The sequence below is a fragment of the Amblyomma americanum genome, chromosome 3 (genome assembly GCF_052857255.1).
Source record: "Amblyomma americanum isolate KBUSLIRL-KWMA chromosome 3, ASM5285725v1, whole genome shotgun sequence".
NCBI classification, from domain to species: domain Eukaryota; kingdom Metazoa; phylum Arthropoda; class Arachnida; order Ixodida; family Ixodidae; genus Amblyomma; species Amblyomma americanum.
Window position 1 is genome coordinate 182,935,880 of NC_135499.1, and position 19,806 is coordinate 182,955,685.

Here is a 19,806-nt window from a genome sequence, read left to right on the forward strand (position 1 = left end):
AAGCCGACCAATTTCTGAACTAAGGTAACTTGCTGACAGTCGTGCTTGACAGTACTTTTCCCATCCTTTCAGGATTCCCAACAATAAGTGACCGCACACAAATTATGATGGTTAGGTGCCCAAGGCAAATGACGATACGCCACCTCAAATTCACTCCTGTCTTGACAGGCTTCGACACCGCCGAGTGGCTCATTGGTGTTGTGCATAGAGTGCTTCGTCGGGCACGGAACTGTCGTACGGTACATTTATTCGTAGTGCCTTGATTGGCTAAGCAATGTGAAGCATCCGCTTCGATATTAGCATCACCGAGCTCGAGGACCTCGACGTGTATGCATTTAATAGCCAGAACAGCGAGACATGGGCATCATCATGAATGATTGTACGAATTCGCCGTGCCACTCTTCAGACGTGGCACGCGCAGCGACCGTGTATGACGCCGGGCCCGAACCGAGCCGTCAGCAGGGCGGCATGAGGGCCGCGATCCTGCTCACGGTGCTGACGGTAGCTGCGTCAGTGCCTCGCAGGATCGTCATGGACGGCTGGATGGCGTCGGCAGCGTTTCGTGGCGAGCCCAGCGCTGTGGCGCAGCCGTGGCATGGTGACCATGCCAGCGGCGCGGCCAAGCGACGGCGCCACGCCAGCCACGCGTCGCCAGCCTTCGACCAGGTCATCGTCGAGACTCTGGAGCAGCCGGCCAAGCACCGGCCGTCGCTGTTCCTAATCCTCTTCCTGTTCATCACGGGCCTGTTTGCGGGAGCCGTTCTCCTGCTGGTGTGCATCCTATGCCTCCTGAAGGCCTTTAACGGACAGATCGTATATCGGTCGCTGGAGCAAAATGATAACTTCTGTGTGGTTGAGAGCCGCACAAGGCCCGTGACCGACGTCAGGTTCAAGCAGCGACCAGTGCAGACGTTCGCGGAGACTACCTCGGTAGCCAAAGTCGACCGCGACGTGGCGCACAGCGCTCCGGCCATGGCTCCAGCCCACAAGCACCGGCAGCCACGGTGCGCGCAAGAAAGCAACCGAAACCGGCCCGCGCACAAAGGGTCGGCCAAACCCCAGCTTACGGGGAAGCGGGACCGAGGCGAGAGTGCCAACGAACACGACTGCCGGAAGGCGCTCTCTAACCTGTGGTCGGACCTTCGCATCAACAGTAAGGGGCGTGACCGTAACAACAACACTGCTCCCAGCAGCTTCAGTCTGCCGGCCAGTTCCTCAGCCTCTTCGTGCTCGAGCGGGGAAGGCGCCGAGGCCGGCAACGCGTCAAAACTGCGACCACTGCTATTTCGTCAAAGCCCGGTGAAAAAAGCTAAGGATCGTAACGACTGCCGGAGGACGAACCTGTGGCGGGACCTTCGCATCAGTAAGACGGGACGCAACTGTAATACTAGTACTGCTCCCAGCAGCTTCAGCCCGCCGGCTAGTTCCTCGGCCTCTTCGCGCTCGAGCGGGGAAGGCGCTGACGCCGGCAAAGCGTCAAAGGTGCGACCACTGCTGTTCTGTCAAAGCCCGGACAAAACGGCCAAGGATCGCACCAACTGTCAGAGGGCACACTCCAACCTGCGGCCGGACCTTCGGATCAATAATAAGGTGCGCAACCGTAAGAACACTGCCCCCATCGGCTTCAGCCCGCCGGCTAGTTCCTCGGCCTCTTCGCGCTCGAGCGGGGAAGGCGCTGATGCCGGCAACGCGTCAAAAGTGCGACCACTGCTGTTCTGTCAAATCCCAGACAAAAAGGCCAAGGATCGCAAGAGCAATAGCTCTGTCCCAAATGCGAAACCGTGTCGGCTGAGGGATAGCAGCACAGTGCGGGGTTCAAATTCCCAAGACAGCCCGATTAACGGCGTAGTCGAAAAATTCTTCAGCCAAGCTGACGCCTCGGAGGTGTACCAGGCTAACGATAATGAGGCAAGGCGGCTGCGCGGCAGGAGCGAGCCTCCACGGCGTGCATTTACGACACCCCGACTTGGTAGCCGCGCTGTCAGCATCAATGAGGTCAGCGGCCGGCAGCAGGACGCCACGACGACGGACCCGATAACCTTGGAGCAAGTTACGGCACTACTGGATGTCATCCTCAAGAAGTCGTCTAGGAGGTCCATGGATGGCTTCTAGATGGCCTGCCTTAAATGCTTTTGCTGTGTGCCTCCCAATGCGTTCCACGTGAGAACAAAAAGTTAAGCCCCGCTTATGAATGCAGCTAGCAATATATAATTCAGGTCAAACAGTGTATGTTGTAAAAAGGGCACTGAGTACAAAAGCAGCGGTTTATTGGGACAGCTGCAGTTCAATATCTCGACCTACTGCTGGTGGCCCATGCAGGCTATGGCTCATAAATTTAAAAAGCTAGTTCCACTACCACAGTCATTCATTGAATTTGAATCTTTATCAGAGCCCGATTAAAAAAGGTTGACCAAGATGTCTCAGTTACTGTGTGTTGCAAAGTTCTCATCCTCATCAGTTTAATACTAAAAAGGACAGTTTTGAACAGAATTACCAGAATATCGGAACACTAGTATACTTTGGGAAATACTGCACGAAATGAACTGTTGTCATGCCAGCATGGATCTGCTTCCATAGACTAGATAACCACAGAAGTTTCTCCAGGCTTCCACATTAATGGCTGTTTTTCGTTTTGCGTGTAACAATGTTTCAATAAAGTAGAGCACTTCTCGTTAACTGTTCAAATGAGCTAGAAAGATACTAAAACAAAAACAGAAAACTCGGACTTAAAGGGGCCTTTAGATGATTTTGCTGGTCATATTCTAGCGTAACAGATCTATAGAGGTGGTCTTTGTGAGTATTCAAGTCAAATTTAGAAGCTCTGCATAGACCCTATAATTGCTGCTTGGAGTTGCTCAAAACCGGTTAGGGTGATGCCTCACCACCATTCTTAGCTGCCCCTACCCCGACGGGTCAGTCGGCAATCTGGGCGAGTCTTCTCATTGGGTGTGCCTGATTGACATGGGTGGGATGACAGAGGGGTGCAACCCCTATTCTTTTTTTCTGGCATGTTGCCATTTTTGAGTTGAGGGTGGCGAGGAGGAGCGTCATTTTGAATTGCCAGTACTTTCAGTGTTAATAAAGCTGGCTTAATAACCTGTGGTGTGGTGATAAGCAATGGAATGCCGATCACTCGTGCGCTTCTACAGTTACCGCTCGTCCTGTCCACTTCTCTACCTACGTCCTATACCTGTCACGATTCTTCCTAACCCCAGTAAATATTCCATGGTCCATTTAACCTTCGCAAGCTGAAGTCTGCTCTAGACACTGTACTGGAGGGCTGCGGGTTAATTTCAATCCTGGGGTTTAATGAGCAGTGAAGTTGCACAGCACATGAGTGTGCTGTGTTTCACCTTGTATGAAATGCAATGCCATGGTTAGAATTTCATCCCACGACATTCGGCTACACAACTAATGCCATAGCCACTAAGCCACCAGAGCATGTAGTACTCAGGTGCACGTAATGCTACCATCACAGCTTTTCCATACTCTGTCATCTATCCCGTTAGGAAACTTTGTATTCAATGCCTGATAAATGTAAAACCTTGCCAAAACATTCATGCAGGCTAGTTTTTGTGTAGTTTTGTAGGACTGTTAGTGCAAAATGACAAGGACAAGAGAAACTAAGGAGACAAGACACACCGATCATCATCATCTCTGGTAAATATTCTGGTTAACCTTTTAATGACCAAATTATGAATAAAAAAAAGTCTTTCTATATTATGCTAGCCAATGCACCCATATTAAAAAGCCAATATAAAAAACTTGTTAGTTGTTAGCGGAAGTAAATGTTTCTGATCGGCATGTTGCGAATTCAAAACAATTGGATTTTGGCCCACTTTGTGTAGCTAATCAGAAATGTGTGAAAAACCAAACCTGAAGGCCTCAAACCAACTCAAAGGCCCAGGGACAGCAGACAATTTTTCGTCCAACAGATTCCTTCCTATTCTTTCTGCATAAGTTGTCACAAAATGAGAGACTACGAGTTCAACACCATTTGGCAGTTGCACATTTGCACTGCCTTTTTCTTCACGTAGCTTCTCCAGTGATGCCAAACATTTTGATCGGAAAGCACTGGCTACTGAGGGCATGTCGACATCAACCTTCGTATGCAAGCTCCATATATTAACGTGTACACAGTGTCCAATGATATGTTACAAATTCACAGCACTGGTTGTTGAAGGCTTAACCAGAGCTTTGAAAATAAAATGTGAAAAGAAAATTTACTGAACAGACCAGTTTTAAACCAACTCTGTCACTCCTTTCTTCAGCAACATGTTTTCCAACATAAAGTGCCCTTTTGGACAGTACCTCCTGAAAACTACTACAGAGAGGCATACAGAAAAACATGCACTTGTTAAAAAATTGATTGAGAAAGACACTGTTTTTGCCACCAATAGCAAATAGTTCAGCGCATATTTAGTTTACCACCACAATATAGAACATAGCCACTTAATATACCAAACTGCAATGAGAGGCCCACAGCATCGAATGGTCGCTAATCAAAATGAATGCACAGAGAAAAAATCAGATTAATGCCCAGTTGGAGGGACAGTGATTGACATAGCGTACGGCTTAGTCACATGCCTGCATCTGTTGGCAGCTACAATAGACCTAAGCAACCTCATGAAATACTGTTTGGCCTGCTGATGCTACTTGTGTTTTCCAAGTAGCATGAAAAAGAAAACAGAGTGATACTTGTGCCACACAGAGGCATAACTACCACTGCCAGCTCTCAGCGTGTTCAATGGAGCCTGTTGTGCCAGTAGGTGGTGTGAGCAGAGAACATTTTTTTTCTTCCTTTCTATAGCCCAGCCTAATGTGTGTTTAGCGTGCAGTGATACCTGGTCATTAAGTGAAGATGTACACACCATGAAATGTATTCCTTTTAATCACATGATCACTTCTATAATGACACCTGCATGTCTGAACCTAAGGAGCTGTTGATTCGCTGAAAATTGTGAAAATGTAAACAGATGAAGGTGCCTTTTGGAGGTCAATGCACCATTTCCCACGTAAGACGCCACATGTCTGATTTGGTCAGTGAAGTATAGTGGTCATACTCTTCACTGCCAAAGGAGACTGGAAAAAAAAAAAAGAAACAACACATGACTTACTATTTGCTCAGAGCAAACGACGTCATGTAACTGCGTGTCGCCTTTAACAGATGGCAATAAACGACCCACAGTAAAACTCTAAACTGAAATGTAAAAGAATTAATGCTAGAAAAAGCAGCCATTGTGTGTTGCTTGATAGAAGCTTCAGTGGTGAAGTTACTTGAAAGCAATACGCAGTAGTTACTCTTGCAATAAAAGCCTCCATATTTCGGATATTTTCATGACTGAAAAAGCAGGCACTGCCCAAACACAGGCTACATTGTAGGATTTCAGTTCCAATTTAGACGGCAATTACCACTTCAATGCCAGTGATAGCTCTGATCAAGTAGCTCTATATGAAAAGTCTCCATTTTTTTTTATACTCTTGCGAACGCAGTACACTCTAACTGATCTAGGAAGAGCAGGTTACGATGAAGGGTGTTGGCAGTCGCCAGGCCACTGGCAGCACGCGACATCGAGCCAAATTCTCTGACGAGGCGCTCACAAACTTACCTCAGCACCGACAGTTCAGGCATTCCTGGGTCACTTCCTTTCTTGAAGCCTGTAATCAGGAAAGCACATACGGTGCTGTAATCACCTCACGGCTGTGGATAATCGTCGAATAACTTCACTTGTGCAGCCAGATATCTGCATCACCTTAGCAATGCCATGCATACGCAGTAAACTTACGACAATAAACCATACTGCACTCCTTATAAATAGCTATAAATGTAGGTTTCTGCAGCTCATTAAATCAAAGAAATAACATGCAGGAATGTGAAACGTGCGTGGACAGCTATGGGACTTACCCATGTACAGCACAGTTGGAATGAAACCCCAGTGAAACGCTTTCTTTGCGATGAACAGAACGAGAGCTGCTTTCTGCTTAGTTTCTGGGCTCATCTTAGCAGTTAATTGTTACGGAAATAACACGTAAAAATCAGCGGGCAGTTTTCGAGGCCAGCTGCACACTACAGCACAATCAACACATGCAGCTAGCGCACACACTTGGATTTGGATATGACGCTTCCCGCTTTCGGATGGTCCTAGCTAGAGTCACTAAATAAAAATTGTTTAGTGACTCTAGTCCTAGCCTATTATGCAAGAGACCCTAGTCTTCCTAGTTTTCGAACACATTTCTCTACGCAACGACAATCGACGTGACGTTGTTTCCACTGCACTAATCAAGCCAACGCTGATATTGCCGTGCCAGTGGCAGCCAAATAGCCATCCAGTGGTCCTCGCGGCGGGAAAACCAAACCAAGGGCATACCAAGGGTATTAGAATATTATAGTACACTGTACCAAGGGCCTGCACTAAGGTCATTACAGCCGGATATTGTGGCTGGAGCACTGGCCAAGTCAGAACAACGTGTTCTGCAGTCTCCTCTTGTTTGCACTTCATGCATGCCACGTCTGTTCCGTCTGCATTTTGCCTTACCAAAGCTTGTCCGTAGCACCCCCGCGCGGGTGTCAAAAAACAGCACGCTTTCTATGGAGTTGTAGTAGAAGTGCTCCTGATTAGTCTACTCTTTGGCGAAATATGTGCAGGGGCCGGCTTCTTGTCAGCACTCGATCTCCACCGCTGCGTCTCAGCCGCCGGAACCCGCTCTCTCAGTTTACCAAATACCAAAGCTCAAGCTTGTTTCCTTTAGGTCGCACGATAAAACCGGTAGGGCTGGAGGAGGGGGGGGGGGGGGGGGGGGGGGGGGGGGGCTTCAAATTTGGTCGCTAAGCCACGTACTCATTTTTTCCATCTTGTGGACACTTCGGAGTACAGGAGGTATCATTGTACACGGTTCGCGCAGCACTCGACTGAAGTCCCAGGGCCGGATTTTAAAGCCCAGCTTCGCCACCACATCACGGGCCTACTGTCTTACCACCTCACGTTGCCTCCGCTTATGAACTCCTGGGCAGCAGACGACAGTATGCTCTATGAACTCCTGGGTAGCAGACGACAGCATACTGTCGTCTGCTACCCAGGAGTTCATAGAGCGGAGGCAACGTGAGGTGGTAAGACAGTCTCTGGACGTCAACCGATCGACATCCAACGAGGCGGTACAGGGAGACATCGGGTGGTCCTCTTTTTTGAGGCCCGTGAGGTGGTGGCGAAGCTGGGCTTTAAAATCTGGCCCTGGGACTTCAGTCGAGTGCTGCGCGAACCGTGTACACAGGAAACTTGGAGACAGATGAAAGAAGCGCTTCTTTCCTCTGTCTCCAAGTTTCCTGTGTACGTCCTGTTAGCGCACGCTGTTTAATAGAGATGTATACCAACTAGCCCGTCAGAAAGTTCTACTGGCCTCTTAGCGCCTTTTCACGGACCTGCTTACCATACGTGATGAGGTAGTCGCCGCTCGTGTTGAGCTGCATGCCAAGTATGCCGGTACGACTACACTGATGGAATCACCCTATCCGGTAGTGCCAATGGTTGCCCATCCTGCTGTCTCTCGAGGCATCCTCAGGTTATAACGTCACTCTTGTGGGCGCTGAACTGAAATCTAATATGTCCGGCTCGTAGGCTGCACGCGTCTAGGAGCTTTTGCAGCCCCTCCCTCGAATACGCCACCAGCACTATATCGTCGGCATACTTCAGGGCCGGGCGGTTCTGGAACTTAACCTCATCTTCGGCCATATGCAACAAGTCGAAACCTGCTTCGCATGTCTCCAAGTCGCACTCCAGGTCTCTCAGCATCAACATGAACAGAAATGGGGATAAAGAGCAGCCGTGTTTCAAGGAGGAGACCTTTTTTGAGGTGTCTGCCAAAGTGAGACATGATCGAATCTATCATAGTCCTTTTCTGTGTCGTGAAACCCTGCCCATAGTTGTCTTCCTTCTTTGTGCGCTAATCCCACGCACTGCGTGAGCACAAACCCTATTGTCCTCCAGTCCACGCCCCTTGCGAAGGCAGTTACGTAGCTCGCCCAAGATTGTCGCCCTATCCACCCAAGCTTGAATACGACGGCGTAAGATCTGGGCGAAGAATCTGTAGAGCACCGGGGTCACCGTTATTAGCCTTTAGGATGTGCTCGAGAGATCGGTGACGACCATAAATTCCCAGTACTTTATTCCCAAGACACCAGCTCTCGGATTGGGCCCAGAGGGCGCCACTAGTGATCTGCTAGGTGGCGCGCCCTCACACCACGAGTCAGTCCAGAGCTGGCCGCTCAGCTCCAAGGCTACACAGCAACAATGAACATACTGGCAGAGCATGGGAATCGTTTGTTTCCGGACTGTGGCATAAATTTAGCGAACGACCTTTTAAACTTATTTTTCTCATTTGTATAAAACGATGTGTAAAATTGGAGGAGACACCAAAGCTCCACTTGAAGGGTATAAATCGATAGCGTAATGGGAGAATTCCCATATGTGCAGAAGTGGTCATCCCCTACTTTACATTCATAGAACCATGGGAGTCCTCATACTCCTTTTGGCGCAGCATAGTGCAGTGATTAAGCGATGCGTCACTGCGGTGGGCCTTGTGCTACCCAGGTTGCTCTTCTCGAGCGACCAATCATTATTTTAACTGCCACGTGCGTGCCACGGTGGGCAGGTTGTGATGAAGCCGCAAGGTCACGTGACCTATATGGCCCACCTGCCTCCTAGGTTGCTATCTAGGGACCATCTGCCAGAGCCACGCCTGTGATTTTTCATTTAACTCTGACACCGGATTTTCTGGAGAACGGGGCCTTTAACGCTTTCGCATTAAAATAGGCCACCATGCGCTTTCTCTTTCTCCCTCTTTATTTCTCTCTCCACATGTGCTTTATAATCACTATAGAGATCCCTCCTCAGTGCGACCTTGTACGCTGACCACGGCTCAAATCTACACGCACATGGTCTGGCAGGATTCAGACCTCTTTGCCAGCTTGAAGTGACCGCAAATCTCTAAACTCGATCACGTCCACCATGAACTCCTCAGCAGTCTTTTTTTTTTCTTTACGGTTCATCTCTGACCACTACCTCCCTCATTTCCGGCCAGTGTGGACGAAGCTGCTCCTCCGTTTTTTGGGATTCGCGTTCTCAGTCGCCTTCCCATGAGTAGTTGAGAAGGGCTAAAGCCGCTGCTCTCTGGCGTATCCCTACAGCAGAGAATAGCCAAGTGAGGATCATTCACCTTTCGGAGGAAATATTTCACAGTGCAGATCATTCGTTTCGCCTCACCATTAGACTGTGGGTAATGAGGGTGATATGTGGCTGAAGACATAGGAGGCAGCAAAGGTAGCGAATTCTTGTGCTGATAAAGAAAGGCCATGCATTGTCCGACCTTACCTGCCTCGTTATCCCGTGGCGGGCAAACAGGCTTTTTATCACATCGATCACTGTTTGAGCTGTTGTGTTTTAATGCGAAAGCATTCCATTACGAGAAAAACCGGCGGCATGTGCATGTTATAATCAGGTGCACAGAAAATCCCAGCGATGGCAAGAAAAATAGGGTGACGTCGTCAAGCGGGCGTAGGACGCACACAGCAAGCCGAGCACCGCGCCACTTCAGACAATCATATAGACGTCGTTTGTCTATATACAGCGTCCACTGGCCGACCTACTGATCCGGAGCTCCCGGGGTCGAACCCGACCGCGGCGATTGCGTTTTTGTGGAGGCAAAACGCTAAGGCGCCCGTGTGCTGTGCGATGTCAGTGCACGTTAAATACCCCAGGTGGTCGAAATTATTCCGGAGCCCTCCACTACGACATCTTTTTTCCTGTCTTGTTTCACTCCTTTCTTTATCTCTTCCCTTCCCTTACAGCCCGGTTCAGGTGTCCAACGATATATGAGACAGATACTGAGCCATTTCGTTTCCCCAAAAACTAATTATTATTATTATTATTATTATTACTATAGCCGACCTCAATGTAGCGCCAGTTTTTCCGACAAAATTCGTACCAAAATTGTGACACAGCCATTCGTCCTACATTGTTCCGGTGGTGTCATACGATTTCTCGTTGCATATATATAGCTTACATGTGCTATTCAAGTTGGAGGCTAAGTTGCGGCAGGGATTTGAACTAACTACATATACGTGCCTTCAAGTGTATGGCTTTCCGGGCTATTTTACACCTTCCTTGAAGCGCGGTTGAGGTGCCCACCAAGATGGGAGACAATTACAGTAACATTTCCTTTCCTCAAAAATCAATTTTCCTACTAAATTGTGATGCTACCGTTAGTTGTACAGCGTCCCAGGTGGTGTTATACTCGCGCGCGCGTGTGCGTGCGTTCGTAGGCGAGTGTCAATGCACCCAGGGACAGTAACTAATGCTTACGAATTTCCACACGTAAGCAATCTACTGTCTCTGTCGGATGTTTTTTATAGAGACACAACATCCGGGAACTGCATGCGAACAGTTGTCTACCACCATTGAGAAGATTTGACAGTTCAGGTGAAATACGTCTAGGGCCAAGAACTTCCCAGGGATGGCCAAGGAGGTTGGTAGGAGTGGTTCCGCTGGATTCACTCGAGTAAGGGCGTACCCGAGTGGATTCTGCTACGTGAAAGGGGGTCTCAGCCGTTATGCCCTGCCACCATACAGATTCACGAGCGAGGGCTTTACGGCTATTTATGCCTTGATGTGCTTCACGAAGGAGGATCAAGACGGCTAATAATAATAATAATTTTTTTTTTGGGGGGGGGGGGGGGGGGACGAAATTGCGCAGTATGTGTCTCATATACCGGCGGACACCTGAGCCGCGCCGTAAGGGTAGGGATAAAGGAGGGAGTGAAAGAAGAAAGGAAGAAAGCGGTGCCGTAGTGGAGGGCTCCGGAACGGCTGCAGCCTCAGTTCTGAGGGGATAATGAGGCGAGTGCCCTTTAGGATGAGGCCATCACAAACAAAGTTAAGATGCACTTTTCTGACTCAGCCGCGGCCTAAATCAGTTATTTTGAAAAATAAAAATAAATGCTAATTAGCTGGTTAACTAAAATTTAAAATTATATTTTTATTAGCAACGTCTGTGGTTAGTGCCAATGATGAGTTGCCATAGCAGTTTCCATAGATGCCATATCACAACTTGCGCCTTGTACCGCGTCACGCACACTTTCTTCACCGCTTGGTGCAAGGAAAAGGATACTCACCGGCAACTACATGGTCGTTTATTTTTAAGAACGCCGAAGAAAAAAAAAGTTCATGCCGGAATATAATAGGACAAGCCGTTGAACAACTCATTGCAACGCGTCACCAGTGGACAGAAGCGCACAAGCTTCCTGCGCGTCTCATGTGTTTCGGTTTCGTGCGGAAAAACACTTCATCGTTCTGCAGGGTTTTTTTTTTAAGAACTACTTTTTCTTAGTTTAAGAAATCGATATACGACGCCGTCTTATACCAGCAGCTTCAAGCTCGCCATTGGCTTTAACCGCAGTGCGTATTAAATAGTTAAAATTTCTTAATTAGCTACCTAATTGGGGCAATTCTGATATAACTGACATCCGGTGCGCCCACAACTTGTGCCTGGATGAATGAATGAACTTTATTCCTGTCATCATGGGTCCTCACGGTCGGTGCGCAGCAATTAGGAGGATGTGCCTCCCGGCCAGCTGTCAGCACCGGAGACCGCGGAGAGATATCTTGTAGTAAGCTGTCTCCGCCTGACGGATGAGGAGTCTGTTGATCCGGGTCGTGGCTCCGGGTCAGCTCTTCCCAGGTGGCAAGGTCTGGATGCTTTGTGATTTAGCCCCAGGAGAACCCTAACACTCCCAAATTAAGTGGAGCATAGAAAAGCATGCCGCTGATCTGTGCGTAAGGAACTGGATGGAGATGTGTGATGAACTTGGATCTAATGCGAGTCTATCCAAAACCTGGGCCATTCTCAGGTATATGATTAATCCAACCAAATCCAAGAGGGAGACCAGGCTAAATCAAACCAAAATCAAGCATAACTTTAAAGGGAGTAATGAAGACCTGCCAGATAAGATTCGCAAAACCTATGTTTGTCAAGGCCCAGGCTCTCTACTACCGGAATATGAAGGCGGGGAAAATAGAAGCATTGATTCTTCGTTCGAGGTTGCAGAGGTGTGGGCAGCGTTACAGGACCTGAAAAAGAAATCGGCTCCAGGTCCTGACGGCGTCACCAACACCACTATGAAGAACTTGGATGATAATTATATCTCTTTTCTAACTAAGCTTGTCCCTGAAAGTTTTTGTGCTTGCAATTTTTGAACTTTCGCGCTGAAACGCCCCCTCCCGCATTAGATCTCGATCTGCTCGAGATGGTAGGAAAATTTTTTTTCTTTCGCTTCACTAGTTTATGAGCACAGAGATGATAATTCTATCTCTTTTCTATCTGAGCTTATCCCTGAAAGTTTTTCTTCTTGCAATTTTTGAACTTTCGCGCTGAAACGCCCCCTCCCGCATTAGATCTCGATCTGCTCGAGATGGTAGGAATTTTTTTTTCTTTCGCTTCACTAATTTATGAGCACAGAGATGATAATTCTATCTCTTTTCTATCTGAGCTTATCCCTGAAAGTTTTTCTTCTTGCAATTTTTGAACTTTCGCGCTGAAACGCCCCCTCCCGCATTAGATCTCGATCTGCTCGAGATGGTAGGAAAATTTTTTTTTCTTTCGCTTCACTAATTTATGAGCACAGAGATGATAATTCTATCTCTTTTCTATCTGAGCTTATCCCTGAAAGTTTTTCTTCTTGCAATTTTTGAACTTTCGCGCTGAAACGCCCCCTCCCGCATTAGATCTCGATCTGCTCGAGATGGTAGGAAATTTTTTTTTTCTTTCGCTTCACTAATTTATGAGCACAGAGATGATAATTCTATCTCTTTTCTATCTGAGCTTATCCCTGAAAGTTTTTCTTCTTGCAATTTTTGAACTTTCGCGCTGAAACGCCCCCTCCCGCATTAGATCTCGATCTGCTCGAGATGGTAGGAAAATTTTTTTTCTTTCGCTTCACTAATTTATGAGCACAGAGATGATAATTCTATCTCTTTTCTATCTGAGCTTATCCCTGAAAGTTTTTCTTCTTGCAATTTTTGAACTTTCGCGCTGAAACGCCCCCTCCCGCATTAGATCTCGATCTGCTCGAGATGGTAGGAAATTTTTTTTTCTTTCGCTTCACTAATTTATGAGCACAGAGATGATAATTCTATCTCTTTTCTATCTGAGCTTATCCCTGAAAGTTTTTCTTCTTGCAAATTTTTGAACTTTCACGCTGAAACGCCCCCTCCCGCATTAGATCTCGATCTGCTCGAGATGGTAGGAAATTTTTTCTTTCGCTTCACTAATTTATGAGCACAGAGATGATAATTCTATCTCTTTTCTATCTGAGCTTATCCCTGAAAGTTTTTCTTCTTGCAATTTTTGAACTTTCGCGCTGAAACGCCCCCTCCCGCATTAGATCTCGATCTGCTCGAGATGGTAGGAAAATTTTTGTTCTTTCGCTTCACTAATTATGAGCACAACTGCAATGACTCGACCATTTTACACGTTTCGAGAGCTTTAATGAGTCTCTGCAAGCTTTTGCTTGCGTAAAACAAAAAAAAGAAGAGGAAAGTGAAGCAATATCACACGGAGGTTTTGATACTTAGGTCGAAGTGATGAGCGCTACGAACTCGTCGTAGTTAATTTGGCCATCTCCGTCCACGTCAGCTTCCCGTATCATTGCATCGACTTCTTCGTTTGTCAGCTTCTCCCCAAGAGTCGTCATGACATGACGGAGCTCTGCTGCAGTGATGAAGCCGTTCCCATCTCTGTCGAAAACCTGCGCAAAACGTAACGAGAAAATGTGGTACCGTCTATATGCAAGTGTGATGCGACGCCCTACTGGCTTTGCTTGTCACACTTCCTGCTACGCATATTTATTACAGTCACGCGCGCGCATATACATTTACTGGACGCTGTGTGACACGGGGCGGTGTTGGGGGTTTTGTCCACGATTCGCTTGGGTTTTTCATTTTGAATGTACGCAGTCGGATACAACTCAAGTGTGCGTTGAAGATCCGCCCTGATTAAGGACCGCCGAACAGAATTTCTCTGTTACAAAAAGCATACCGTTGTTAAAGCTTTTCTTGCTGCCTAAATAAAAAGCTGACCACGAGAAGAAATTATACGCTCAGAAATTTTGGTGCCTGTGGCTTGTTACATTAAATAGCTGGTTTTGTTTGTCTGCGGAGTAATACTTGACGCCACGGACTTTTTAAAAGTTGTATCCTACTGTAGTGTATATGTGGAGAGAGAGAGAGAGGCGGCAGCTTGGGTAGCAGAATGCGTACGTAACTGGACACCCGAAGGAAATGTTGAGGGAAGGGGTACTACAAAAGATGAACGGGAGCTGCAGTACTACACGTAAACTGTTGTACTAATTAACTATAGGTGACATGACGGGTGTTTCAGCGAACACCTTCAGTAATTCCTAAAAATATGAAGTTCAAAATAGAAAGAAACTATTTAAATTAGAAAAGAGACAACCAAGAAATGAATAAATTACATTTGTTTTCCGAACCAGACACACCTATGTCGAATGTTTGTTTTCGTGAAGAAAATATTTTCAGGTACAAACTGTCAGCAGTGGCGGACGCAATTAACTATAAAAATACACAATAATTGAGTATTTCACTGAAATTCATTGATTAGCTTTTTCATTCACAGTCACCTGGTGGTTGGTGTCAACGTTGCAGTTCGAAGCCCTGACAGGACGATATCAATTTTTTTAAAGCAAGAAGTCATTCTCTGAAGCTCTAAGGAAAACTGACGCTTTCTTTTTCGCAAAGCACCAAAAACTGAGCGCGTGAGGTGCGTAGGAATCTCTATGCCAAATCAACACTCACTGATGACGTGTTGCAACGTCTACGGCGTCAAATTCGAACGTCTTTCTATATATTGTACCTTGGCATGCGCCTTATTGTGCTTCGTCGCTCTCAAAAATAGCGACCACGCAGTTGACAATGGCCATCCTTTCCCTTGCACCAAGCGGAGAGGCGAAATAATTAGAGTGGACACTGAAGCTCCGCCTTAATGATATGACGCGATAGCGTTAATGGGTTAATTAACGTCCATATATGCGGTCATTCTCTCTACTTTACATTCATAGATCCCTGAGAGTCCTGATACCACTCCCGGCGCAGTGCTGCATGTGCAAATGCCTTGCGATGGCAGGTGTGCCACCGGTGGGGCTTGTGAGACACAGGTTGCTCTGGAAGAACTACCTGTCGCGACCAATCGTTAATTTCTGCCACCTGCCACGATGGTCAGTTTGCTCACAATCCGGTGGGCAGGCTGTGACGTCGCCACAAGGTCACGTGTCCTAGGTAGATGACCTAGCTTGCCTCTCCGGGGATTTTTCGCTCACAACGCTGACGAGGACAATGTCGAATTGCAGTTCGAATGGTTCAAATTGAGCGCCGTATGCATTCCAACACGCCACCAGGGGGCTTCTTATGCGCCACATGCGCTCAGTTTCGGTTTCATGCGGGAAAAAAACACTGGATTCGGTTGCGCTGCCTTGCTTCCAAAAATTGGTATTGCGCCGTCTCGTCCGCAGCTATGAATTCATTATTGGCACTAACCATTAGGCTTTACCGAATAAAAAGCTAATCAGTTAATTATAGTCAACTAGCTAATTAGCATTTTTTTGCAAGATAACTGCGCCCGCCGCCACTAGCAGCCAGTTCTTGGAAAGATTTTCTTTCTATTTTGAACTCTCAGACGTTTTTTCTTTAAATGTTCGCTGAAGCTAACCAGGGATATAATTACTCCAGAGATGAATTATGTACTTAAAGGGTTTTACACGCTCCCAGCGTTCGTGACAGGTCGGCCTAGAATGCTTGTTCCGGGGCTCAAGCGAGCCGCCGTACTTGACCGGTCGCAAAGCGAAGAGCAGGCAGGCAAGCGCGCTCACCTTAAATGCCTCCCGGATCTCCTCTTCGGTGTCCGCACTGCGCGCCTTCTTGCTCATCAGGACGAGGAACTCTGGGAAGTCGACGGTGCCGTTCCCGTCGACGTCCACCTCGGCTATCAGTTCCTTGAGCTCAGCCTCAGTCGGGTTCTGGCCGAGGGCGCGCATCACGGTGCCCAGCTCCTTGATGCTGATGGTGCCGTCGCCGTCCTTGTCGAAAAGCGCGAAGGCCTCGCGGTACTCCGCGACCACGTCCTCGGACAGCTGCATGCCTGATGTAGCCATGGATAGGGTTAGGTCCCTGCTGGGCCGCTGGTGACTGGCGTCGCGTCCTTGTACAAGCACAGCTGTGGGCCGCCGCCTCTGCTGCTGGTGCTGGCCGATGCCCCGGACTAGGCTGCACTGGCCGCTGGAGGTGTTGTGGAGGCGGCCGAAGCTGCTGCGGCGCTGTGTGGTGGGACCTGCGCGGGCTTCGGCTCGCCCGAGGACCGCTTCATGCGCTCGCCTCTCGCGCCATTAAAAGCACGAGGCCCTGCTGGTGTCGTTCTTCTTCCCTGATGGCTGATACCCAGGGCGGATAATCATTTATTAGGCAAAGGCTGCGGCTTACATTCGGAACCGGAGACGCAACTCTGGACAGTGAGCTGGGCCCTAGAGGTCGCCCGGAAGCACGGACTCCCCGCCACCTGCCGCCGTCGTGAGGGCACACCCAAAGTATTTCAAGATGACCCCTAACCACTCATGCTCCTTGTCTTTATGACAATAAAGCTTTACCACAACCATGATATACCCGAATTGTTCGCGACGCGCTTGTCTTTATTACTGCGGCTTGACCGTCCTTCATTCTATTTATCATTGGCTAACGTTTCGACGGGAAGAGAGAGAGATAATAAACTTTATTAATATAAAGTAATTACGCAGGTGGTTCACCCAGGTCCGGGAAACCATTGGCGAATACGGCCCTCCAGGCCTGACCGACCAGCTTGCGCTGAAGGGGGAGCTCTGTGTGAGCCAGCTTCGCCTCCCAATGCTTATGGCTGAGTTCCTGTAAACTGTGCGCTTTGCGTTGCTCAGGACAGTTCCAAATCATGTGGAGGATGTCTGAAATCTCTCCGCATCCCGGGCATGCTTTTGTTGGGAATTGCACGGACCAAATCTTATTGTGTCGAGCTAAGTCTGGTAGTGTGCGGGCTTGCATGTTTCGCCATATAGTGGCTTCCAGACGAGCGAGGTCTTTGTGAGGGGCTGCGTATTTCCTGTTACTATATAGTCTATAATTTCACCATATGTTAGCGGAGAACAGCTCTTGGGGTATTTGGAGCTCTACACGTACACATATACGGGAGTTTGGGTATTCGTTTTTTTGCCCAATGAATCTGATTTCGAGTCGCAATTAACCCAACACCCAGAAACACGGTTGTGGTCACGGACACAAAGCAGCGTCCGGTGCGAAGAACCTTCAGCGCACTGCAGCGACAAAGTCCGTACCGAGTCACCAACATCACCGTCAGCCTGACAACGCCCACTGCAAGGCAAAGGCCCTTCCGATGTCTCTCCAATTATCCCTGTCCTTTGCCAGCTGCGACCACCGTATCCCCGCAAACTTCTTAATCTCATCCGCCCACCGAACTTTCTTCCGCCCCCTGCTACGCTTGCCTTCTCTTGGAATCCACTCTGTTACCGTTAAGGACCAGCGGTCATCTTGCCTACATTACATGCCTTGCCCAAGCCCATTTCCCTCTCCTGATTTCGACTGGGATGTAATTAACCCGCGTTTCTTCCTTCACCCACTCTGTCCGCTTCCGGTCTCTAATTACTCCGTCTCTTTCATTCCATGGCTCTCTCTGCGGTGTCCTTAACTGCGCTGCTTCCCCGGAGAAAATGTACACAAGGCGCAAGCATGCCTGTTTTGAAGCGGAGCAACAATTTCATTTACAACTGAAGCTCAATTAAGTGCATTAATAAAGTTAGTCGTTTCCGAATGGCATTTCTGCACTACGATACAGAGCCGATCAGCGAATAGGCGTCAGCCTCTTTGAATGGCACGTACACTTCGGGTAAAATGGGCGTTAGCATCCTCGTTGCACTTACTGGAAGAGTCAAAACAACGCCGCGGAGCAGGCGGCTGAAAGAATGGCCGAAGAGTTTCAAAGGAATTTAATCGAAGGAAACGCGCGCTTCCGCCAAAGGAAGCGTCGGTAGGCGGCAGGCAACCGCATCGGTACTCGCCATCATATAAGCGTGTTCGGTAGCGAGTTCCGCAGCTTTCTTTCTAGGTGTACTCGCGAGGAACGTTGCTCCGCCGTGTCCCTAACCATCATCATCGATATGGCGCACTCTAATGGCTATAAACGTCGAATTAGCCTAGCGGCTTTTGCCATGCCGAACTATAATACGCTTGCATTATGTAGAGTATTGGCCACCGAACGTTCATGCCGCGTACAAGCCCTCAAAAGTGAGCCGATCATTTACAATATATTTCTAAAAATTCGCCCAAGCTTCCACGCCTCGCAACGCCCTGCGCGCGCGCGCAACGCGTCATGCAGCGCTCGTTGTCAACAGCGGAGGGCTGTCATTGATTCGCAATTCCAACTAATTCTGACGTCCGCAGCTACCACGCATGCGGCGGATGGAAGCTCCCCCCCCCCCCCCCCCCCCCTTCCTACGGAGAATTCCCCGCGCGCGTTTGCAGCGGAGTGGCCTAGTCGGTGGGGCTGGCGTAGGAGCGCTGACATTTCGGCGTGCAAAAAGTAATGAGAGGACAGAGAAAGGCGAGAAGGCTCGGAAATTCAAATTTTGACTACAGATAGCTCACCTTATGAAATCAAGAGTTGGACGAAAACTCGCCTGGTCGACGTGAATCATAAAACGTGACATTGCAGACGTCGACCACAACATAACCTCGCGCACCCGATTCTCGTTTTTACTGTGAACAAGGCTTCCCGTACGGGAGCCGAAACGTCTTTTGTGTATTTTATATGTTGTGGCCAGCATCTGCTATGTCACGTTTTATAGCTCAGCTTCTACAAAACGCATTAAAAAAATTCTTGCTGGAGGATATTTGTGGAGTGGTGTCCTTTGATATCCTAGGCATAGCGCAACTTTATTCAGAGCCCCTTTAAATGCATTAAAAAGCTCTGCTTAATACGAACTAAGTGTAATTAGAATAACTTTCTGGTTTCCATCGACTGAGTCATCAATTAAGATACGGTATGTGGGTGGTCGAACCATTAAGAGGCGGATGTAGCCTTTGCGCAGTTACGAGCGATTAAAACTGAATTGTTCGCACCAGAGCCGCAGCTTATCCAAGCTAAAGGACAGTAACTTCTCAATATCATCGGATATCTCAATATTTTTGGCATATTTTTTACCGAGCCAGGTTGTGGGAAGGACCTGTCAAAAGTAGCCAAGAGCTTATAGGCACTAACTTGAGATTGCCTTGATAAGATCGTATAGTAGTGCCTCAATTTGCAGCTGCATTACAATGAAGGCGAATTCCCGAATGAGACATTGGAGATCAGCTAGCTGCGTAGTCACCCATTTTTTGCCCCCTTGACCTTAGCACTGCTACGGAGGATGAAAAGGCAACAGTAATGTCGCACTTGTACGTATAGCAACGTTGCTTGTACTGTGCAATACGCATAAGTCAAAAGATGTGTGTCCTTCCACAAGGCTTTCAAGCATGTAAAGCTAGGGTGGATACTGTGGAGCCACAAGTCATGATGCTCTTGGACGCCGGTTTAAAAGGGTGAGGACACAAGTTCACGCTAGCGCTTTTGCATTGAAATTTTCTGGGCAGCAGAGGAAAATTCGAGCCAAAGCCTTCCTTGCAACACCTTCTAATGCCTTCAGTAAAATTTCTAGTTAAAGGCCAGCTG

General features: G+C 48.1%; 1 protein-coding gene across 1 annotated transcript; it reads right to left on the reverse strand.

Annotated features, from left to right (window-relative positions):
- Positions 1–13,529: 13,529 nt before the first annotated feature.
- Positions 13,530–16,469, reverse strand: LOC144125596 (calmodulin-alpha-like). Its single transcript, XM_077659105.1, has 2 exons — positions 15,932–16,469; positions 13,530–13,795 (listed from the first exon to the last, which is right to left on the reverse strand). Exons 1-2 carry the CDS (start codon positions 16,211–16,213, stop codon positions 13,619–13,621), a joined length of 459 nt encoding a protein of 152 aa, XP_077515231.1. The 5' UTR covers positions 16,214–16,469; the 3' UTR covers positions 13,530–13,618.
- Between the last annotated feature and the right edge of the window lie 3,337 nt (positions 16,470–19,806).